This window comes from Monocercomonoides exilis (genome assembly GCF_001643675.1).
Source record: "Monocercomonoides exilis strain PA203 chromosome Unknown scaffold72-133335, whole genome shotgun sequence".
NCBI lineage: Eukaryota > Preaxostyla > Oxymonadida > Polymastigidae > Monocercomonoides > Monocercomonoides exilis.
In genome coordinates this window covers 2,501-25,278 of record NW_027150617.1, presented here as the reverse complement: position 1 = coordinate 25,278, position 22,778 = coordinate 2,501, and the positions used below count along the sequence as shown (strand labels likewise).

General features: G+C 34.2%; 5 protein-coding genes across 5 annotated transcripts in view; 3 read left to right on the top strand and 2 right to left on the bottom strand.

Moving 5' to 3' along the window:
• Window positions 1-4,635: 4,635 nt before the first annotated feature.
• On the bottom strand, window positions 4,636-4,881 carry MONOS_13346 (uncharacterized protein; the record flags this gene model as incomplete). Its single annotated transcript, XM_067866039.1, has 1 exon — window positions 4,636-4,881. The coding sequence occupies one exon, from the start codon at window positions 4,879-4,881 to the stop codon at window positions 4,636-4,638; it is 246 nt and encodes an 81-aa protein (XP_067718778.1).
• A 971-nt stretch (window positions 4,882-5,852) lies between these two features.
• On the top strand, window positions 5,853-7,177 carry MONOS_18377 (uncharacterized protein; the record flags this gene model as incomplete). Its single annotated transcript, XM_067871392.1, has 6 exons — window positions 5,853-5,945; window positions 6,172-6,249; window positions 6,427-6,465; window positions 6,601-6,694; window positions 6,810-6,939; window positions 7,168-7,177. 6 exons carry the CDS (start codon window positions 5,853-5,855, stop codon window positions 7,175-7,177), a joined length of 444 nt encoding a protein of 147 aa, XP_067718777.1.
• A 1,217-nt stretch (window positions 7,178-8,394) lies between these two features.
• MONOS_13345 (uncharacterized protein) lies at window positions 8,395-9,132 on the bottom strand (the record flags this gene model as incomplete). Its single annotated transcript, XM_067866038.1, has 3 exons — window positions 8,395-8,399; window positions 8,497-8,971; window positions 9,028-9,132. 3 exons carry the CDS (start codon window positions 9,130-9,132, stop codon window positions 8,395-8,397), a joined length of 585 nt encoding a protein of 194 aa, XP_067718776.1.
• Window positions 9,133-18,106: 8,974 nt separating this feature from the next.
• Window positions 18,107-19,014, top strand: MONOS_13344 (uncharacterized protein; the record flags this gene model as incomplete). The annotated part of the gene is made up of 2 exons (XM_067866037.1): window positions 18,107-18,211; window positions 18,268-19,014. 2 exons carry the CDS (start codon window positions 18,107-18,109, stop codon window positions 19,012-19,014), a joined length of 852 nt encoding a protein of 283 aa, XP_067718775.1.
• A 2,661-nt stretch (window positions 19,015-21,675) lies between these two features.
• Window positions 21,676-22,778, top strand: part of MONOS_18376 (uncharacterized protein) — a gene marked incomplete at both ends in the record, with an annotated part of 2,905 nt that continues 1,802 nt past the window's right edge. The window contains one exon of the mRNA XM_067871391.1: window positions 21,676-22,778. This exon is cut by the window's right edge and continues 66 nt beyond it. Within this exon, the coding sequence (XP_067718774.1) occupies window positions 21,676-22,778 (1,103 nt within the window).

Sequence of the window (22,778 nt, the reverse complement as noted above, 5' to 3'; positions counted from 1 at the left end):
GTAACCCTACAAACTTTCAGAAAGAATTGAACAAAATTCATCAAACTATTAAACAATTTAAAGAATTTGATAATGTCAAAATTTCGATTATTTGAGAGACCAACTCCATCAAGAAAGCTTTGATATTTTAAAATATTGGACAATCAAGATACAAAAAAAGATTTGGATCCTCAACTTTTCTGTTGTGAGATGTTGGGGAGGAGGGGGATATTTCAGAAAAAGTCATTTCTGAATGTTAGAACGGGTTTGAATGAAGGGCATGAAATGATAATTTCTTCTTGAGAATCATTTTTGAAAGTGCACTGGAGAGTGATACCATCTGTGGAAAAAACGGTCGTTGGTGGGAAAAGCGGTAGTTGGAGGAACTAAAATAATGTTATTTTTCTACCCTGTTATTCTTTTGATATGGCCTGAAGCATTTTGAATTTTGATAATTATTGCTTGTCGAACAGAAATAAGAGTAAATAAAAGAAAAAAATGTCTTAAACTTTATCATCAACAGCCTGGTTTGATATTAAAAAGATATGTGAATTGGAAAAATAAGACCAACGCAGATCAGAAAAATAATTATCTTCATTCACATCAACTTCAAAATAAAAATTGATCCATTCAAATTGTTGTAGTTTTCATATCAGAATCGGATTCATCTTCAATTTTTCTCCTTTTTCTTGTTCTTAACTTTGTTTTCTGATCAAAAGAAAATGTTCCCTTCTCTTCGTGAATGCAATTGATTTCATTTCCGTAAACATAATTATCATCAATTCTTTTTTTTTTCGATGTCTTATTTTTCTTTTCTTCATTATTTCCGATCCTTCTCTTTCGTTTTGCTCTGCTTCTTATTCTACTCCTTTTTCTTCGTTTGCTATTGCTTTTTCGTGTGTTATTTCCATTTCCTTAATCTCAATCGCAGGTATTTGTGGACTTTTTTCTTTTAATTGTCGTTTTTCTTTTGGAGAAAAATCTCCAAAAACGCTTTTCTTCAGATCTGTCGTGGATATATTTGAAGAAGAAGATGTTTTTGACGACAAAGCTGTGCCGCACACTTTGGATAACACAGGAGCGGCAGCAACAGGATGAACTCCAGTGTTTCAAAATGCAGATTTTATTACAGACGGAGAATTGCAGCAGACAAAGCTTCTGGAAACACATCTGCCAAAGCTTTTCGGAAAGAAGAAGTCGTTAAATTTGTAGGTCGGACAAATGAATTTAGAAGAACAAGTTCTAATCTTGCAAACACGCAATTGTCACACGGCTGTTAAAGGTGTGTCATGTTTGGAGGAAAGGTTTCGATGATGATATTGTTATGATTAGCAAACGAAATTACCTCCGAATCAAAATGAATAATGTGATTGTCCAATAATAACAGAGCTTTCTTAGATTTTGACATTTTCAGTTTATTCGCAATCAGCTGTATCCATTTCTGAATCATGATAAATCGAAATGTTTCCAAATTTATCCAACCTAATGAAGAACCAATATATGGGTAATTCTTTTTGAAAAGTCGCAAATGTTTAATTCTCGAATAAATCAAAATTTTCATATTTAGCTCATATTGATGTTAACATATACCAAACTTCACAAATATAAAATCTATTTCTTGATAAAGCTATTTCATTAGTTCCAAAGAAGATTCGTGAGTGGAAACAGATATTTGAGCAAAATATGAAAATTTTGAAGTATTTGAAAATTAAACATTTGTGACTTTTCAAAAAGAATAACCCATATAATATATTGAAAAATGATAAAAAAGAAAAATCTTATGGCATCTTTTTTCGTGGGTATATTAATATATGTGGAAGATGAGACCCGTTGGCACTAATGCAAACACATAAAGTCGCATTTTCGGTTTTTGGTAATGCAGGAGGAGAAGGCGGCGTTTGGTTTTTTAGGCAAACAAAAAGCTTTTCTGTTCCTTCTCCAATACGAACAGAGGATTCATCAAAGTTGTATATGTCTGTCGAATCAATGTTGTTCGTTGAAATAATGGAAGACAACTATTGGTACCCTTCACGAATTGTCTCTGGTGATTGCGCACGGATTTTTGCAATTTCCATAGGCCTGGAAATGCATGCCTTGAATATTGAGCTTCTTTTTATGAGATCAAAGGCATATTTCAAATTGACTTTTTTCCTTTCTTCGTCACTTTCACAACTTGTATTGAAAACTTCCTTGATCGAAAAAAACAAAGTTATCAAAAAAATAAAAAGATCAACATGCAAAACCATCGATTGAATGTCCTTCACTCTGATAATTTTTTGTTCGGACAGCAGTGCGATGACTTGGTTTTCGACTCTTTCCAGTTGTTCACTTGTAATTATTGATGGGCGGCCAATTTTCCCCACTTCCCGATTTGCTTTCATCTCCGCTATTCCTCTTTCCCATGCACCGTTTGAAATAGCTTTGGATCCCACAGCAGTTTTCCACGTTACAGCATATTTCTTTTTTATTTCGAAGATCTTTTGTGATGGAGATGAATATTTTCGGAAGTCAGATGTAGCCATCAAACGATGAAGAATGTTTGGAGTGATTTTTTTTGTAGCGTCCATTATTATGCATTCGATCAAAAACTTTTTTGATAGAGTTTTATTTATAAAGATCAAAATTTGTTTTTAAACAGCTATTTCAGAATAAATCATATTATATTCAAGTCATTTCTTCTGATCATTCAATGCGATAAAGCATTTTTGATAACAGCAGTTTGAACAAACTGCTGTTTAAATTTCGAAGGTTCAGAGAACTTTTCTGCCATATAACCAGTAAATAATGAAAAAATATATCTCGTTGAACTTTCACAGGTGTGAATGTTCTTAATCTTTCTAATTTTAATGTTTTCTTTCCAAAAGACTCTTCTGTTCAAACAACTTGAACTACAGCTTTTCCCACCAACGACCGTTTTTTCCACCGATTGTAATTTAATATTTGGATGAATGAATGTATTCAATCAAAGTTAAAGAAATTAGATGTTTTCTTTAAAATTGCATTCGACCTGAAAGAGAAGTGCAATGAATTCGTTGATTCATGTAATGATTGTTCAATTCGTTTTCATGAAATCCTCTTTGAATTATCCAAAGAATATTTTTTATCCATGCTTTAATATTTCATCAGAACGGAAGAAGATCTCACATATCTTATCGATCCATCTTTTTATTTTCTGTTTTCTATAACTATTTCAGAAAGAAATCCTCCTTCAATATGTTTTCATTTTATATCACTGAATTTTTTGACTTCTTTCTCATCACCATCATTGTTTTCTTTTTAATAAGCAACATTTCTATCATATCTTTTTCATGCACATCAACTGAATTTGCAATTAAAGCATTCTGTTTTCTCACTTGCCACATTTAATTTTTTTGATTCAAATTGTATTTTGAAGGGAAATGCAAAAGAAGCTCAAAGCTTATTTTCTTTTTTGTCAATTTACTTTTTTATTGATGCATGATAGAAAAATGAAATTCAGACTGATTATTCTTCTTATATTTCTTTCTTCTTTTCCTTTTCTCTTGCATTTATCAGCATTCTTAGCTGTCGGCAGCAGCATCTCCACTCTGTCAATGAAAGTTTTTTTCATCTAGATGCTATTCAACATCGATGGAATGCTGTTCAGCGATGTTCTGAGTGATTCGACAATTCGGATGGAAGGAAACAAGACAAACACTTTTTAAAGGGATGTTTTCTAAAGCTCAATGAAACAAACAAGATGGATGTGAGCCCGTTCACAAAGCGATTGAATGCTGCTTCAGATGGAGTTGGTAACATCATGCAGACAAATTTTATTTTTAAGTGAATTATTTTTTTTGTTTGCAAAAAAAAACTCAAATAATATTATTTATTGATCATGAGTTTTTTGAGCAAAAAAGAGAACTTTGAGGTGTGCGGAGCTTCTGCTTGCTTATTATAATAGTTGCCACATCGACATGAGTTGAAATTATTTCTAAAGAGTTTTATAGAATTGAACTCTTCATGTTTCAGGTGAAATTTGCAAATTTCGAATGATATTCCACCTATTTATTAATAATGCGATTTTATTGCAGCGCTAATCGCGTAAAAGAATTTTCAAAATTTACAGAACATTGGTGATTTGAATTTTTTGAAAAAATGACGGATCTGCCAATGCCACAGATAAAGTTTTGGATATTCGAATTGCTGTCAAGCTGTTTCAAGTAATAATTGAATCATTCATTGAATCGTTTAAGGAGAACGACTTTTCTCATTTAGATGTATTTACAAATAAGCAAACCTCTTGCTCAATTGTCAAACTGGAATTAGCATTTTTCTGAATATTTTGGTTCTGGAACATTAAAATATGACAGACAGCTGCCTAATGATACGTCAAAGAAGAATACGTTTAAAGGCAAGTTGATGGAATGCTTGAAAGAGGAGTTTTAAATGTAGTTTAAGCCATTGGCTCTGAACCATTATCATTGGCACATTTTTCTCATTGAAATGGAAATGAAGGAGGAAAGAAAAAAGTTCCAAAAAACGAGTGCTTCTCCAAGAGATTGGACTTTGTGTGTGAAAATTATATTCATGAAGAAGCCGAGCGTGATTCGATATCTTTCCGATTGCCATCTTCAGCTGAAATGGGTGATGCAACGCATCTTGTTCTGACCCTCCATTCTTTGAAACCTCATTCATCTACGACTTCCTCACAACATCGTTCCGCAGAATTTCCATCTTAATCTTCTTGCAACGCTTCCGCCACTTCACACACACTTCTCTTTCACCGAAGAATATGACATGCATTCGTCTGCCAAAGCCTACACCCATTGTGTCTTTGCCTTTCTCTGTGCGCCGTACATCCTTCGCCCTCCGTGCGAGTATTCCCTTGTGCTCTGCCCGGGCACCCTGCCTGATCCTTTCACTCTGCCGGCAGTAGAGCATCCTTTATAGCGATGCATTAAGCGAAGAGGATCGTTCGAGTGGAGAGAAGAAACGGAGAAACAAACAGAAGAAGGGAGTTTTGATTAGAGCTGGGGCGTTGGTTGGATCAAAGAATGTGATAGACGCAAGGTTTGGCAGCGGGCTGGGCATATGCAAAGGCAACAGAACGGATGCAAACAGAGCTGTTGTGGAAGGAAAAGAAAGGGGAGGAGGAGAAGGAGGAAGAGGAGGTATGCTTAAAATGAGTGAAAGCACCAAGCAAAACGAGCCATGAGTTGCATCCAGAGTGGATTTAGCAGACGATTCACTCAGACAAATGAGAACATAATGGAACAAGCCGAACATTCGCTTCAATCATAACGCTCTTCTATCTCAGTTGCAAGCTGAGCACTGCCAAGATTGTTTCATACAGACTTCATCTTCATCTTTATCTTCATCTTTATCTTCGTCTTCGTCTTCAACTTCTTTATTTCTTCGAATTACATCCAACTCAAACATTCTGATAGCATTTCACAAAAAAATTGAGCACTTTCAGAGCAAACAGCAGATTTAACAGAAGGAAATAGCTTTGCAACGTTGAAGAAACAGAAGAAAACAAAGAAATGGAGGAAGAAAAATAAGAAAAAGAAAAAGAATAAGAAGAATAAGAGGAAGAAGAAGGAGGGGGAGAAAAAGAAGAATTGACAACACAATTCCCCCCAAACAACTCGAAATTGTATCAATTGAACTCGAATGTTTTCAGTCTTTAATGAAGAAACTGATGTTTTGTCAAAGAAACATGAGAAGCTCTGTTTTTGACAGGAAAGTGCAACTTATGTGTGAGGAAAGAGCAGTCAATTGCCTTTGGAAATTGGTTGAATTCACAACACAGTTGAATGGCACAAGAGCAGCTGGGATATACGAATGATCTTTCACATTTAGACAGGGATGATTAAGGAGAAACAAAAATAGCGTTTGTGCTGGTGAATTGGATGGAGCTGGTGGATGCGATGAGAGAGTGGAGGAGGGAGAATGCGAAGAGATGGCTGAAGGGACAGCAGCAGCAGCAGCAGAAGAAGAAGAATGTTAAGTGTTGTGAAGGAGGCGAAGAAGAGCAGAGCATTTCATGAGTTATTTGAGGAAAAAGAAATAATTTTTGGTTAAATTCAGAAATTTCAAAGAAAAAGAAAGAAAGTTTATTTTCTACAACGGACAAGCAGAAGAAGAAGAAGAAAATGCTGTTTTTGTGCTGAAAAGATTGATTTGGTGAGTGGTGATTGAAAAAACTTCAATATTTGATGGAGATGAAAGTGTGTTGTCGACCCAAGATCCGCTATTGTTCTCGGTGAAGCTGGGGCGGCTGTTCTAGAAGGCACAATTGTGGAACAGGTTTGCTTTGTTTCTCAACTTTTTCTGGTTTTTATTTATTTATTTATTTATTGTTATATCTTCATTTTTAAAATACTGTCTTTTTATATGCTTTTTATGATTATAAAAATTATTCTTTATTAATTTATCTTTTTCAATAACAAATTTAATCTCAAAATCTTCAAATTCCTCATTCAGAGCATTAGTAACAGCAAACTCTGCTTTCTCTCTCCTCTAGTTAGGCATATGCCTCCCTTCGCCCACTGCAACTTCTCCTTCCTCTCCTCTCAAAATCATTTCTCTGCTTTCCTCTTTTTTGTCTCATTGCTCTTCTGTTATATCTTTTCTGCCTTCGAATTGCTTTGCAGTCAGAATTCTGAAGCAATCCACAGCATTTTCAGAGGAAAACAGCACTTTTCAATGAAGCAATTGGAGATATATGCAATCCGGAAAAACCCTAGACTTGGTGGGTTTTTTGTTTTTGACATGACACATTTTGCGAGCGAATTGCAATTTGACATGTCAAAAGAATAAGGACAGACGCGAAACTGAGTGAAAAAATGCTATTTGTGTTTTTACAGCTCTTTCTTCAGAAATGTTGGGACCAATTCAAAAAGAGCTGAAAGAAGAGTTTTCTGCTGCTGTTTTGATTTTATCGTCGAATGTGATTCCAACTGGGGTGAAGGAAGGATGTTGTGTTGATGTTTCAAGGTGTGGATGAAGATGGAAGGGGATAAAAAATAAAAGGGAGAAGAAAAAGTGAATGGTATTGAAATGTTTTTCATTTTTTTATTCACTTATTTTTTCTATTCTTTTTTTCTTTCTTATTTAAAACGATATTTATTCAATTTTTAAATTCATCAATTTCTGTTTTCTGGTTTTCATGTTCCTTATTTGCTTCAATATTATTATTACGATTTAATTTATATATCTTCTCAGCTTTTCCTAATTCTGAGCGTTCCATGAAGTTATCCACAGGCCATCTTTCTCTTTCACATTTTGCCAATCAAAAACCAAAATTTGAAAATACTAGAAACTTCGAAGAAAACGTTGGAATCGAAGGATCCACTTCCTCCTTCTCCTTCTCCTTCTCCTTCTCCTTCTTCCACTGATTCATCAAATTTTTCTTTTCCATCATCATCAATTTCTCATATTCTTCTTTTCAAATTCAACAGAGTGAAGTCAGAGAAATTGTATTGTTGATTTTGCAGTGACTGATGGTATTTTCTGACTTCATCCCAATAACGATTTCACTTTTGTTATCCTTCAACCAAATCGACTTCTCATTCAAAGAGAACACAGGCTGCAATTTTTTTATACGTTTCACAAGATCATTCAGATGAGCTTTTTTTCAGAATTACACGATGTTTGCAGAATGACATTTGTTGATATTCTTCTCCAACAAAATTCCTCTATCTCCACTGCATTCTCCGCATTATCCGCAAGCGCAAGAGACAGGAAAAAAAGGAAGAAGCAAGAAAAACAAAAAGCATTCATATCTCATTAATTTCATTCAGTCTGTTCATTAACATATCCTGTTTCTACTTTTTCGTTTCATTCTTCCTCATTTTCACGCTCTTACTCACATATTCATGCATTATCTATCTTCATTTCAATGACTGTGATCTTTCTTTTCCTCTTCATTCTATTTCGACAAGGAAGGCAACATGTTACTCTTATTAATTGGCTTTCTGCCTCTTTCAGGCAATGAATGAAATGGAAGTGAAGGGCAATGAAACTGAAAATTAAACGAACAACAAAAAAAGATTTCTATGCAAAAGAGAAAGAAGAAAGAGAAAGAAAGAGTGAGAGAAAATTCAATTATGATTGAATTACTTTATTAGAGAATTTGATGAAAAAGAAAATAAAAATAAAAATAAAATAAAAATATTTCTATTATTTTCTTTATCATTTAGTGAAATGAATAAAAGTGAAAAAGATAGTTTTTGTGTTACAGAATAAATAACATCTCATTTCCTCAAGAATTCACAAAATAATCAGAAATATTCAAAGAAAATGAATTATAATATTTTTCGTTTTGAAAAGAAATTTCATCATGAAGGCTTTCAACGATATCTTCAAATCCTTCTTCTTCCATCCTTTCAAATATCTTTCTTTTCGCTTCCTTTCTTTCCTCTTCTTTCTTTTCATCTTCCTTCTCTTCTTTCAATCTTTTTGAAAGTTTCAAAAAGAAATTCAAACAATTCCACATAATATCTTCATCCAAAGTGAATTGCTTCATTTCCTCAAAAAAGAGATCGACAATACCTTCCTTCACCAAAGCATCAATTTCCACAGATGTGTTTTCAGCTGCTCTTCCAAATGTTATGAGGCATTCATCGCGAAAGTCTGGGTAATTATCCTTTGCTGCTAGAAATAATTTCAAGATGCACCCTAAAAGCCCAACAAGTTCTGCGTTCCACAATTTGAACGAATTAAAATATTCCTCCAATGTATTGATCCATCTCCAGATTATAAGCATTTCTTTCGATTCTTTTCCTCCATTTTCCTCTGTATTTCTCTTCCAATCAACACATCTCGTCAGCTCTTCCAGTTCTCTTGCTGCTTCTCTTCCAAAATGCAGTTCATTCGCAATAACTTCTTCCATGTTTCCGTCAATGTTCATTCGGAAAATCAAAAACTGCCAAGCAGACTGATAGGCAAGTCGTGTCAGATTGTAATGTTCCTGATGATATTTGATGATTTCTTTGAGTTCACTCAAATACAGTTTTTTTGGCACATTCTAACAAAAATCGGAAAAAATAAATAACATCAAAAAGGAAATAGAAATACTCATACGTTATATACGCAAATGTGACATAAAGCTAATAAAGCCATTTCCACTTCCTTCTGAGCCTCATCATTTTCCTCCTGCTTCAACGCAGCTTTCAGAAGACAAGACATATAAATAGGTATCGATTCTGTATTTAACGTGTTGACTAACAAAAGATAGCATTCACAAAGGTCAACAAGAAGATTATCATTCCTTTCCTCTTTTTTCCCATTTTCATCAATAATCATCTTCTCAAAGCTCTTGCGCAATGATGATACTTCAAAGCTATTAACCCACGCCGTTTTCATTTCTCTCCAATATCCGACAATCATCAACAGTAAAATTGAATTTTCTATCGAAAGCTTTTTTCCTTCAACCATTTCATTTATTTTGTTAAATATTTGAACACCTAAAATAATATGAATGTCAAATTTATTCATTTCTTCTACTATTTCATTCATTTCTTCAATTTTCAGTTTCTGCTCAGCGTCGGTGCATTGTTCCAACTGTGAGAGTTTCTCTTTAATAATGTTCAAAAAAGAAAAAAATAAAATCAATAAGCAATCATTTGTTCGGAAATACAGACACACCTAGAAATTTTTGTTCATCTGAAGATCTCTGTGAAATTGCAAGTTGAATTTAAAACAATTATTAAATTCATTTTCGAAATATTCGTGGTGTAACAGTATCAATAGAATTAAAAACACCAAATCAAAATTTTTTAAATAATATAGGATTCGAAACCTCTTTCACCATCAATGATTTTTGCCTCAAAACAAGCAAATCTATAAAATAAAATAATCTTGTTTTTGTGCAAATAAATAAGGGTTTTAAACCTATAATTTTATAAGTGAAGATTTTTGATTGATGATTTGCTGCAGCCAGAGCATGTTTGAGCTGCTTAAGCGTACAACCACGGACGCACCCATGCGAGTTATTGCATTACAGAAGAGCATGGATTTTGTCTACAGATGGATGAGTGAGTGGCTGTTTGCATCGATTATTTGCGAAAAGTGAATTGGTGGAGGAAATCAGCATTTGAACTTGGTTGTATATCGCAAAATACATGATGCAACATCGACTGTGATATTTTGAATGAAAAATAACTCAAGCAAGATGCAGAAAAAGCGAGCAGAATGTTTCTGAAGGATTGAATTGAACGGCTTGCTCATTTCGAGGGAAATGCAGTTCACTTGGCATATCTTATGCGCAGGACTTGTTTTGTGTGATTTTTGGTGGAAGATTGGTTCCATGGAAAAGGAAAGGGAATTGGGTGTTGAAGAATGGAGGAAGCGAGTTGAACGAAGCACTCAGCAGACATCAATTACAATCTCATTTGCATTTTGCATGAATCCTACTGACATGCTGTCAACAAAGACATGGCGTTGAATGAGTCTTTGAAAAGGAATACATTTCATATTTATATGGAGAACTTGAATTTTCACCTGTCTTCATTATCGGTTTCATAAAGGATTTTCTGCTTTCGATGATGTTCTATGCCATTCATTTATTGTTCAGTTGTCTGTTTTTTAATGTAGTTAGAGGCAATTTTGGAGAGCAAAAAAGCCAGCTGGGCTGATAATTACCAATCCGTTGGAGATGGGAAAATATTTCTCGGATAAAAAAATGGTTTGAATTTTTTTATTTCATTCATTTTTCTTTAAAGGTGTTCTTTGAATGAATACAGATTGATCACGAACAGGAATGCCATCGAAAGAAACGCCTTCTTTTCATTTCGCGAAAGAACCATAAGTTTTGAGATTATCTATTGTTTGCATTGCATTCAACGATGACATTCGTGACTTCTGCCATCTGTTTTGTATGATGCATAACCAGATAATGCTTAAGATGAGCTTGAAAGAGAAAAAGCAGTTTGCTTTGCATATTTGTTGTGGATGTTTGGCAGAGGCGACTCTTTTGTCGGAGCTGATGGGCTGGCTGGACATTCTCATTCAGAAAGCATCCAACTTTTTTTTGTGATTTGTCATTTCCCTTTGTCATTTCCATAAAATTGCTTGATAGAAACATCCAACTGGAAGATTTTATGGCAAGATTCACAATTCTGGTGGAATATGCAGAATTGGATGAATAAGATGTGAAAAGGATTTTAGAAACTATGAATTGGAATCAAAAATTGGAGGATTTCCAAAAGGAGAAGTGAAAAAGGAGAGAAGATGCAGCAACGGACTGGAAAAAAAGGAAAAATGATTGTGGAAAAGAAAAGTTACATTGAGGGGAAATGGAGGAAATAATAACAAAAAGAGAAGAAAGAGCGAGAGCCTAACAATTCTGGAGAGAGAGAGAGAGAGAGAGAGAGAGAGAGAAAGTCATACCGTTGGAGAAAGAAAGGAAGATAGATAGATAGATAGATAGATAAACGAAGACTTGCTGTTGGAGAAGAACAACTGAAAGGGAGCAAAAGAAAAGAAGGATTGAGACACTCTTTGTTGGATGGCTGGTACACTCGGCCTTCATCCGAATGGGATGTAGCATCGATTTTACCAAGTAAAGCAACAGATTGGAGAATATCATCTGTCATTGCCCACGCAAATGGTGCAAATGGAGATATTTTTTTTGGAAGAAAAGAAAGATTCAGTATTATTGTTGTTGAAGGGAGAAAGAAAGGGAACTCAACAATTTCAGCTGATGCAAATGAACTCAAAAGCGGGCGAGAAGACAAAGCGATTAAAAAAGTGAATAAAAATTGCATGTTCAGCTGAATCGACAGGAAAACGTTGTGAAAATTCATCAGTCGAAGATTTCGCCTTCATCAACATCATTTCATCTGTGAGCGCTTCCAGTTGCTGCAAAAGCATTTCAATGGTCAATGATCGTTTCATGTAATGCACAATATGTTTTATATACAGCGCTGTTAATTTTGGTGATTTTTGTTTTGCTAAGTATTCTGCTGGAAATACTACAGACTTCTCATATGGCTCAACTTCATCACAAGCCACTCCAACAGAGAGAGAGAGAGAGAGAGAAATTTATTCACAATATCTGCTCATCTTCTTCATATTTGATTGCTGACAGCCGTATTTGGCAATCTTCTTCTGCATCGTCTTCGTCTTCTTCCTTCATTGGTATTCGAAATGAGCGAAAATTGAGAGAATCTGCACAAATTCCATTCCTTTTGAGCATTGCTCGAAATGATATTGCTTTTGGAGATTCTTTTATTGGAAAATGTTAATAGCCTTTTACTCAACGTCGATGAATGAAACAAAGAGAAGATGGCTAAAGATTTACAAAATTACACATGGGAGACTAGGAAATCAGTCCAACCGAAAAGAGAGACAAGTCACTTTCACAGAAATGGATTTGGCACTTCCTTTTCATTGAGTGTTTTTTGGAGAATTATTATCATGTTCTGATGGAATAACCATTTGATTCACAATTCAATTTGTTGGAAATTTGAAGCAGAAGGCAGACATTGAATATCGCATGGAGTTTATATCTTCAAAATCTTCTTCTTCTTCTTCTTCGTCATCAGATTTATTTCTGTTTTATTTTGAACAAAAGAAGTTGACATCTGGTTTCTTCTGCAAACATTTCTTTCTTTTTTATTTCTTTTGTATTCTTCTCTTTCGCCTTCTCTTTTTCATTGAAAATATAATCAGAAAGAGAATAAGCAAAGGAGACCAGAGGCTTCAAGAGGAAAAAACTGAACAATTGAACACATTGCTCAAAATGAATCTTGTTGATGAAGATGGAGGGAAATGATCCATTTAATGAAGATTGTTGATGGAACTAATTGAAAAGAAAAGAATATCATATTTTTTCTTTTTTTCTTTTTTTTTTTGTTAAAGGAAAGAAAAATATTTTTAACAACAATTCAATTCTTGTTTTCCTCCCATTTTGTGAAATGAATAAAAAAGAAAAGAAAATATTATTTTAGAGTCACAATTTTTATTGAAAAGAATTTGGTTAAACGTTAATAAAATAATCAGATATATCAAACGATATTCAAGGATAAATTATTCTGTGAAGAATTTCAAATTCTTTGTGAAAGCCAGCTATGATATCTTCATATCCTTCTTCTTCCATCTTTTCACATATCTTTCTTTTCTTTTAATTTCTTTTCTCTTTCTCTGTTTCATCTTGCTCCTTTTCCTTCAATTGTTCTGAAATATTCAAAAAGAAAAGCAAACAATTTCTTATCAAATTGTGATTTAATGTTGCTTGCTGAATCTCCTCCAAAATAGAATCATCGGCCCCACTCTCCAACAAATCTTCAATTTTGACCGCTCTCTTTCCCAATGAACGAACGCATTCTTTGCCAATTTCTCTGCAATTATCCTTCGCTGCTCGATATACCTGAACAATGCTGTTAATAAGTCCAACATATTCTTCATTATGCAATTGACAATCGAAAAAATAACAATTCAATATTCGTATCCATCTCAATAAAACAACCTCTTCTTTCGTTTCTTTTCTTCTCGTTTCGTTCTCTACTTCTTTCCTCTTCCATCCCACACATCCTGTCGGCTCTTCAGGTTCTCTTCTTACTTCTCTTCCGAAATGCAGTTCATTTATGATGACTTTTTCTAAGCTCATGTCTTTCTCCAATCTGTTTATCAAAAACATCCAAGCAGACTGATAGGCAAGTCGTGTCAGATTCTGATGTTCTTGGTGATATTGGATGATTTCTTTGATTTGCTTCAAATGAAATTCTTGTTCCATTTCCTAATCAGAAATAAGGGGAAAAAAGCAAGCATAATAAAAATGAAAAAGAAATGTTCAAACAATATTTTCACTAATGTAGCTCAAAGCCAGCAATGCTATTTCCACCTCTTTTTGAGTGTTCTCATCGTTCCCTTTCTTCAAAGCAGCTTTTACAAGACATGGCACACAAAATGATACCAAATTATGTGAAATTCCACTTACTAGTGTCAAATAGCACTCACAAAGATCAACCAGAAGCGATTCGCCTTTTTCTTTTTTCATAAATTCATCAATAATAATCTCTCTAAATCTTCCGTTCAATTTAGAATGAAAAAACAACTTCCCGATGTATCTTTCATTATTTTGCAATATCCAACTTGCTTCTACAGCAAGATTGCATTTTCCAATAATAATTTCCTTTCTTCAACATTTGGTGTATTTTATTGAACAGCTCTTCTGTGAAAATGGATTCAAATTCTTCTTCATCCATTTCATCAATAGTTTCATTCAATTCACCGATTTTCTGTTTCTGCTCTCTTTCTGTGTTATGTTCCAGTTCACAAAACAATTCTGAATGAATTTTTTGAAAAAAAAAAAAAAAAAAAAAAAAAAAAAAAAAAAAAAAAAAAAAACACCAAATTTCACAATTAGAGAATAAACAAAGAAAATGAGCAAACTTAAAAACTTGTGCGCAATTGGAAATTCTGAAATTCTATCTTCGGTCAATTTAGCATAACCCAGTTTCATTTAAATTTCCAAAATGTCATGTTCAATTTAACAGGCAAAGTGCTTCAAAAAGAAGGGAAACCAATAAGCGCAAACGATGTGTTTTCTTCGGAAAACGAAGCGGAAGCAGCGCCAACTTTTTGTGCTTTTCGGAAAGAACTGGAAATAGAATTGCCCATTGATCAATTTACCTTTATTTAAGTCATTTTTGGCTTTTTTTCAATCTGATTTCTCAACATCATTAAAGTCAATGAAAGAAAAAATATGGAGTAAATGAAAAGAATCATCGAAAATTTTATGGAGAGGATGAAAATGAGCGCATTGGCGTTTGTTTTCAAATTCGAAGTTAAAAAAATGAATTCAGAGGCAGATTGACAAAACGAAAATAGACAAAATTCCAAAAGATGCTCAAACGTTTGTTTCTTGGGCAGCCCCACAAAAAAGAAAATTATCATCTTGTTCGTGCATGAAAAACGGAAAAACAAATATTATATTAGCTGAGAGCTGGAAGAAATCATAACTTTTCAAAAAAGTGAGCAGGCACAGCAATTGAAGGGGCACAGCAAAACACAGAATTTTCTTCCTTGCTGTCGAATTACAAACGATTCTGTGAAATGTGTTTGAAACTATTGGAATGCTTTCCCAGAAAAGTCTGAAATCGCTTCGAAAACATCAAAATATGATTGTCGATGAAGATAAAAAGAAAGAAACAGGCAATAGATAAATTGCGAAATAAAAAACCAATTGCTGAAAAGAAAAAGATGCAAATAGCAAAATCAAATCAATGTTTTTCCTCTTCTTGTGTTCTTGTATTCAGTTCAATCCTTTCGCAGTAGATCGAAATAAATACTATGGAATGGTAATAAGATGCGCTGCTCTCTTTCTTCTCCTTCTTCTTTCTTATTCAATTTTGACATCAAATTCGTAGCTTAATTCAACAAAAGATGTCAAGTTGTCAGATGTTCTGCTTGTTGTTTGAAGATGATCTTCCTTCCTTGGAGTATCTCCTTCTGTGAATGTATTTTCAATTGCTTGTTGCCTGGCTATTTTTTGGGTGCGGCTTCAAAAGAAAAAATGCTTTGATTCTTTCTGCATGTGGGGAAATGTGACAGAAAACTTTGTTATTATCTCAAATAAAAAAATTTTTTTGTTTCATCTTTTTTTTTCTTCTTCTTCTCTGCTTTGCTTTGGGTGTTGATGTGTCATTGCAACGCATGATTGAGTTATTCGAGACGAAGTGAAAGTTGAGGATGAAGAAGAGATAAGTGAAGAATTGTCGCAGAAGAAGAATTTGAAGAAAGAATTATTAAATCAGAAAGCATTTCTTCACGCATTATCTGTTTTCTAATCATCTCATTTGCATCATCCTCCACATCTATTAATTCTTCTTCATCTTTTCCTTCGTCTTCTCCTTCTTCCATTTCTCCCTTTTTCTCCAATATCGCTTCCTCTCCCTCTATTTCTTCATTTGTTCTCATTCCTTTCTTTCTTCCTCTGCCGTTCGACTTCTGCAACAAATAGCTTCCTTGTCTTGCATCTTATCGAAGCATTCTTTTACTTTTCTTGCACCACCGCTGCGGTCTCCCACCGATAAACAATTAAATTCCCCGTTTCATCGCATTAGCTATCACGCGCAATGGAAGCACCCTCTCATAAAAAAATATCACTGCTTCAATAATTGCTGCAACTTTCAAAGAAGACGAATGAATGAATGATACTTTATTCTTCTTGTTGGAGCACGAGCAGCAGAGTGAACTCAATAAGCACCAGAAAATATATTCGGTTGAAAGCAGAATATGAAGAATTCCCCATTTTTAAAAATCATTCATAATAGAAACCACAACACAAGATAAACACAGGCCAACAGCAGAACAATCAGAAATAAATAAATTAAACAGTCTTCAGAGAAATTGTTCATTCTCGATGTTCGTCTGAGAAAACATGGCTGTCTTGCCTAAGTTCTGCAAACACCTCAGCGCACCCAATACGAAGCAACAAGTCCCCACAAATCATCTCCGCATCGATGCCACGCAAATGGAACATATCAATAAAATCTCTGGGTGGCTGCGCTTGAAGAGGTTGATACAAATATTCTGTATTTTTCTGCAGTTGCTTGTAGCGTCGAAGAAAGCAAACTTCGAATGATAATCACATTGCTCACTCAAAATGGCTGCCTCTTCGAAGAATGAAATCCAAAAGCGGTTGGCCTGAATGTTGTTCGACTGCCAACTAATATTCGATAATAGGTTACATCTTTGATGGCGTTTCTCCACTCTTTTGAAGCAAAAGCGGAATCAGAAATAGAATTAAGTTGCTTTCCATGCCTGCCTGGCACAGTCCGAGGAACAGGAAAACCTTATAAATAAAACCGATATTTTGAAGTTCTCATTTTTTTGGTTGAATTCTTGCCTTTTTTAAGTAATAAATGTCCTTCCCTCGATATTGCCAGCCACTTTCCTTGCCAAAAAAGCTTCTCCCTTGCCTTATGCTCCAAAATTCTATATCAGTTTTTGAAGATTTTATTTTTCAGAGGAATTCCATCCTCTTTTGTCTTCATTCAATAAAAAAACAGTTGAATAAGTTTTTTTCATCTCTTCCACCAAATAAAATATAATGAAAATCATGTGTCTTGCGTAACTTCATTTATATCCTAATTGCTATACAATAACAAGCTCTGTTCTCATCGTATTGCTCCACAAAGCGGAGATTGGCCATTTCAACAATAACTCACATTCCTGCACTTTGGAGAGGACACAGACGGAAATATCTTCACAAAATATTGAACAATATAAATTACATACATTATGTCCTTTTGTGTTATTGATGAAATTGGTGTATTCCCCTTGGCCATCCAATTGACAAAAATCAAAGGTCAGAATTCCAAAAATATTGCATCTCACCAATTTTTGTTGTCACACAGAAAATAATATTCTTAGTTCTACAGATAATGTTCATTCACGGATTTCTCATTCTGTGAATGGAATATTCCGTTTTTTCAAATCTGGTGATCATTGAATCCATTACAAAAAAGAGAAAGTGGCAAAGAGTTCATTATCTTTGGAATTAAAAATCGAAAATGTCAACGCAAGATCGAGTGGTTTGAATGCTTCCAATTTTGCAGTTTTATTAAGAGTTTTAATGCGCCATTCTCTTTTTCTTGTTCCGATTTGTTTTCTGTTTGAATGATGAAAAATGTTGATTTATCTGTCTGCAATATAAATACAAAAATGCAGGAGACAGGAATTATGGAGAAGTTCACCGGTTTGCGCATATTATTACACTTGAATTTTTCGTGATCTTATTTCATTTCTTTATTTGGTGTTTTCAGAATTATTTAATGAACTGGAGGATTGCAATGAGGATGACCAGAAACAGAAAATCGAAGAACTAAATGTAATAATTGATGAAATGAATGCAAGTGAATTCATATTTGTTTTTGCAGAAGAATTGTTCAATCAAATATTCAAAATGATTGAAGAAAAGAAACTTTCAATGGAAAATGCCATTTTGCTGTTGAAGCATGCTGGACATTTGAAGACCCTGAAAAAAATATGGAGTAATGGTTTTTATAATTCTGAATTGAAAATAAGATTTGAAGAGATTATAATTGAGGAAGAGAAGAGAAGAGAAGAAATGAATGAAAAGTTTTTGGCTGATCTTTGCGAATGCTATCTTTTGTTGAACAGGTGGGCTTCTGAGGAATTGCTTTCAACTTACATGCCTTGTCTTCTTAAAGTTGCATTGAACAAAGAGGAAAGCGACGAAGTTCAAAAAGAGGTGGAAATAGCATTGCAGGCTTTACGTTGCATAAGCCGAGATTATGTATGAGTCTTTCTTTTTCATCTTTGATAATGTTTTTTTCCATCTTTTTTTGTCAGTCTGTCAAAAAAGAACTGTATTTGAATGAAATCAAAGAAATCATCGAATATCATCAGGAGCATCACAATCTTACTCGCCTTGCCTATCAGTCTGCTTGGGGGTTTTTGATAAATAGATTTGACAAAGACAAAAGCTTGGAAGAAGTGATAATCAATGAGTTGCATTTTGGAAGAGAGGCAACCAGAGAATTAGAAGAACTTTCAAGAAATGTGAATTGGAAGAAGAAAGAAGAGAAAATAGTAGGAAAAGAAAAAGAAGAGATTCTTTTAGCGGGGTGTCTCAATGTTATACATGATTTCTTTGAATACTGTCGGTTGTGGAATGAAGAATACGTTGGACTTATCAACAGTCTTGTTCAGTTATTTCGAGCAGCAAAGGATAATCATAGAGGAATTAGCAATTGGTGCATTTATTCCTTGAGAAAAGCAGCAGAAAATAGATTTGTGAAAGTTGAAGATTTATTGAAAGGAGGAGCTGTGGAAGCTGTTTTGGAGGAGATGCAGGGACGAACAGTGGATGACGGAATGCTATTTAATTGCTTGCAATTCTTTAAGAATGTTTCAAATCGATTGGAAGAAGAGGAGAAAGATGAAAAGGAAGAAGAGGAAAGAAAGGCAACGAAAAGGAAGGTTTTTGAAAAGATGGAAGAAGAAGGATGCGAAGACATCATCACAAGCTTTTATGAAAAATTTGTTTTTCTAAACAGACGATATTATCATGAACTATCGTTGAAAATTTCTGATTAGGGTTATAATTTTATCTTGACCTTTTTCTTTTTTGTTATGCTTTTAGCTTTACACAAGCCTGCGATAAATAAAAAATAACCAGAAATGTTTGAAATGTTTTTATTTCCTTATTCTTTATTTTTTTTTCAATATTTTTTGTTTTACAAAAAGATCGAGGATTATAATAATTTTATGTTTTGTTCATTGACTTGCTGCTTTTCCAGCAAATATTTTTTATCAGAAGTTTTAAGTTTTCATGTCATAATGCATCGTTTATTTTCTATAAGTTGAACTTGTTTTAAACTTTCTCAACTTGTTTTTTTAACATTTTTTCTTATTTCACACATTTTTTCAAAAAACACGATTTTAAGGACAAATATGAATTTATTTTTAAATTCATTGAAATGATAAATAAACATTATCAAAATAAAACGATTCTTGTATGAAAAAATGATTATATGGGTCATTCTTTTTGAAAAGTCGCTGCAGATCAAAAATTTGTCCCATCGCAGTTAATTCAAAAATACTCCGTGACCATTATTTAACGAAATTATTGGCAAATTCGCGTTATATCGGACATCGAAAAATTGATTTAATTGTTGATAGAAATGTTTGTTGATCAAATATATTTATGTTTTGGTTATACACAAAGCGCGGAAGTTAGTCAAAATCAGGTTTTTTATTTTTTATTTTTTTCAAAAATATATGATTGTGGGTCAATGAAAAAAGTCGAAAAATTGAAAAAATTGTCAACAGCAATGATTCATCTTCTCGTTCTGATGAATCTGCTCCATAAGACAATCCCAGGCCATCACTTTTAGGTTAAATTTAACAAATGTGATGTTCAAAAAATTAAAAAAATTAAAAAAAAGGAAATGTGCAGTAGGATTTGAACCATTGACGATTCCATTAACACAAGAAAAATCCTAACAGCACGACCATTGCTTCACTCAAAAGGATTCTATTCAAAATTATTCTTTCATTTTTCACCCTAACCCAAAACAAAACAAAATTCAAAAAAGTTGATTCAAATTCAAATCCTAACCCTAAAGCCACATTTGAATCGAAAATTGATAGAGAAATGAAAACCTAAAAAAAAACAATAGGTTTGCCGAATTTTTCCGAAAACTGTTTTAGTGGACACTCTTCATTGATTAATTCATAAATTCAATAAAAAACTGAAATTTACATTTGTCTTGAAAAAGTTATTATTGAACTTTATCTGTTTTTCAATAACCCTAATTAGGAATTGACCCAGGTTAGGTTAGGGTTAGGGTCACCAACGTGGGGTAAAACCCTGGAATTAAAGAGAATTAAGAGTCCAAACATGTTGATATTATGATATTTTTACATTATTTTCGTTAATCTAAACAATTCAAGCATTTTCGAAAAAATGTTCCAAAAATGACTTTTTCGCAACATGATCTAAACATAACCATAACAAATATTTTCAAGAGTAAATTTGAAATATTTATTCGTTGCACGAAATGGAATCTGTTTTGACACCTCAGCTTTCGAAGGAATCGAATTTTTCAATTTTGACTCCCGTCTTATCCAAAGAATTACCTTCATCTGTTAACGATGAACAGAATAATACGCAAAATAATGCTTTTCTTGTTTGTAATTTTTCTTTCACATTATTCACATTAATCAAATTATGAAACAAAACAAAACACAACATTTTACAGAATGAAAATGATGATGTTCACACCGCATGTGTCGAAAATAATGATAAAAAACAAATTCAAAATGTTTGAGTATTTTTGAATATTTTTGCAATTAAATTGTTTTTACACTTTTTTTGTGCATTTTTACCAACAGAACTCACAACATCATATGTTAAAAAATACTTCTATTGATACATCTTCTCAGTCTGATGATGATTTTATTAGAAGAGAAGATGTTTGCAATCAAATGTTGCAATTCATGAAACAAATATTAACACCAAAAAACAAACACTCACTTCAAACCTCTTCTCCACTTTTATCTTCGCTTTCTTCTTCATGCGTTTCTTCTCCGGCATCAGACTCAATGCATTCTTCCTGCAGATGTGGACTGAAAAAAAGAAAAACACAAGAAAAAATATATAATAAAACAAATGAAAAAGAAATATCACATCTTTCATTTTCTTCTTCTTCTCCTTCTTTTGATATCACATCAACTCCCACAACAAATAGAAAAATATATGAAAAATGCTTTTTGTTTGAACATAATACTCCACATGTTGAAACAATAAGTATTGAAAATCAAGTGTATGAAAACAAAACAAAAGAAAAAACAAAAGAAAATGATGATGATTCGGAAGAGTCATTCATTAGCGACAGTTCGGAAGAAGAAGAACTTGAAGATGAAATATTCCCACTTGATGAGAATCTCAAAATAAAAACATTAAATGAAAATGAACTTGCAAAAGTATTATCAAACCTTGATCAGAACCAAGATCAAGACGAGGTACTCACAACACAAACGTCACAACATCAAAAAAGTCTCACATCTCATTCAAATTCAAATTCTTCACAATCCTCAGCTTCATCCAGCACATTATTCACTTCACCTTCACTGATCGTTGAAGAAACATCAGCTCAATCACAAAGCTTCTTTCCACCTCTTCCCCCTCCTCTCACTTCTCCATCCTCAACTGAATGGCTGTGCGAATCATCAAAGTACTGGAGGCCCACAAGAATGGATCTTGCTGCGCTCCGAGTGGGGACAGAAAAAGCAAGAGAGTATCTTCAACCTGCTCCCCTCTGGTCAGAAGCTACCAGAAGAAAGCATGCGTGGGTGGAGAGGCTGCTTGGAAGATGGAGTTTACTGATTAAGTATCCTGTGTGGCCTCTGCATCCCCTCATTGGGAGAGGGTTTGTGCTGTTCCTGAGCAAGGAGTGCGCATATTCTCTCACATCCATCATCCATGTGATAGTTCCGTCAGTCAAAAGAATAAACATTGCTAAAAGAGGAAAGAAACTGAATAAGCAAACAATTGCAGCGATGAACGATGGAATTCGCTTTCTCCGAACTCAGAAGGATGTGAAAGTGAAAGGAAAGGAAAGAGAGCCAGCATTGATCCAAGATGTTAAGAGAATTATCCACTTCATTCCAAACTATTTCAGGCATAAAGAGATGGAGGCTTCTTTGTACCTGATTGCCGTGCAAACTGGGGCACGAGCAATCACTGTGTCCAGCATGCTTCTCTCTGATATTATGAGGGTGACAATATCAGAGGAAACAAAGAAGATTCTGTGCACCTTGCTGTACAACAGAACAAAGGGAAGTTCCACATGGGGGCATGAAGTTACAATAGAAGGAGATGAAGAGAAGGAAGATGATGGAGATGCTGTATTCTGGTTTTCCAAGTACTTGAAGAAAAGTACTGGAGTGAAGTTGTCGGAGTGGATGGAGAAGAGCAACGCAGTTGACAAATCCAAGCCAGTATGGCCACTGTCGACTGATGCAATGAGGGAACGCTTCAAAGAGAGAGCGAAAAACGCCGGTTATCCGCGCTCTCTTTTCAGCTTCCACTCCTTGCGGAGTGGATTCATCTGCTCTGCTCTGATAAAGAGCAAGAGCGACCCTCAAGCACAGAAGGCAGTTTTAGAAAGCACCGCACTCATCGCGGGCTGGGTGCCATACAGGCTAGCCCAGATGGGATACATCAAAAAGGTTGCGAGAAGGGCTCTTGTTTCTTCGAGGCTTTTGTCGGAGGAGGAAGACGGTGCACAGCCAGAAATGGACAGGACCCTGCTTGGTCTTGAAGCATTTCATGGCATATTTTTCAAGAGCATAGA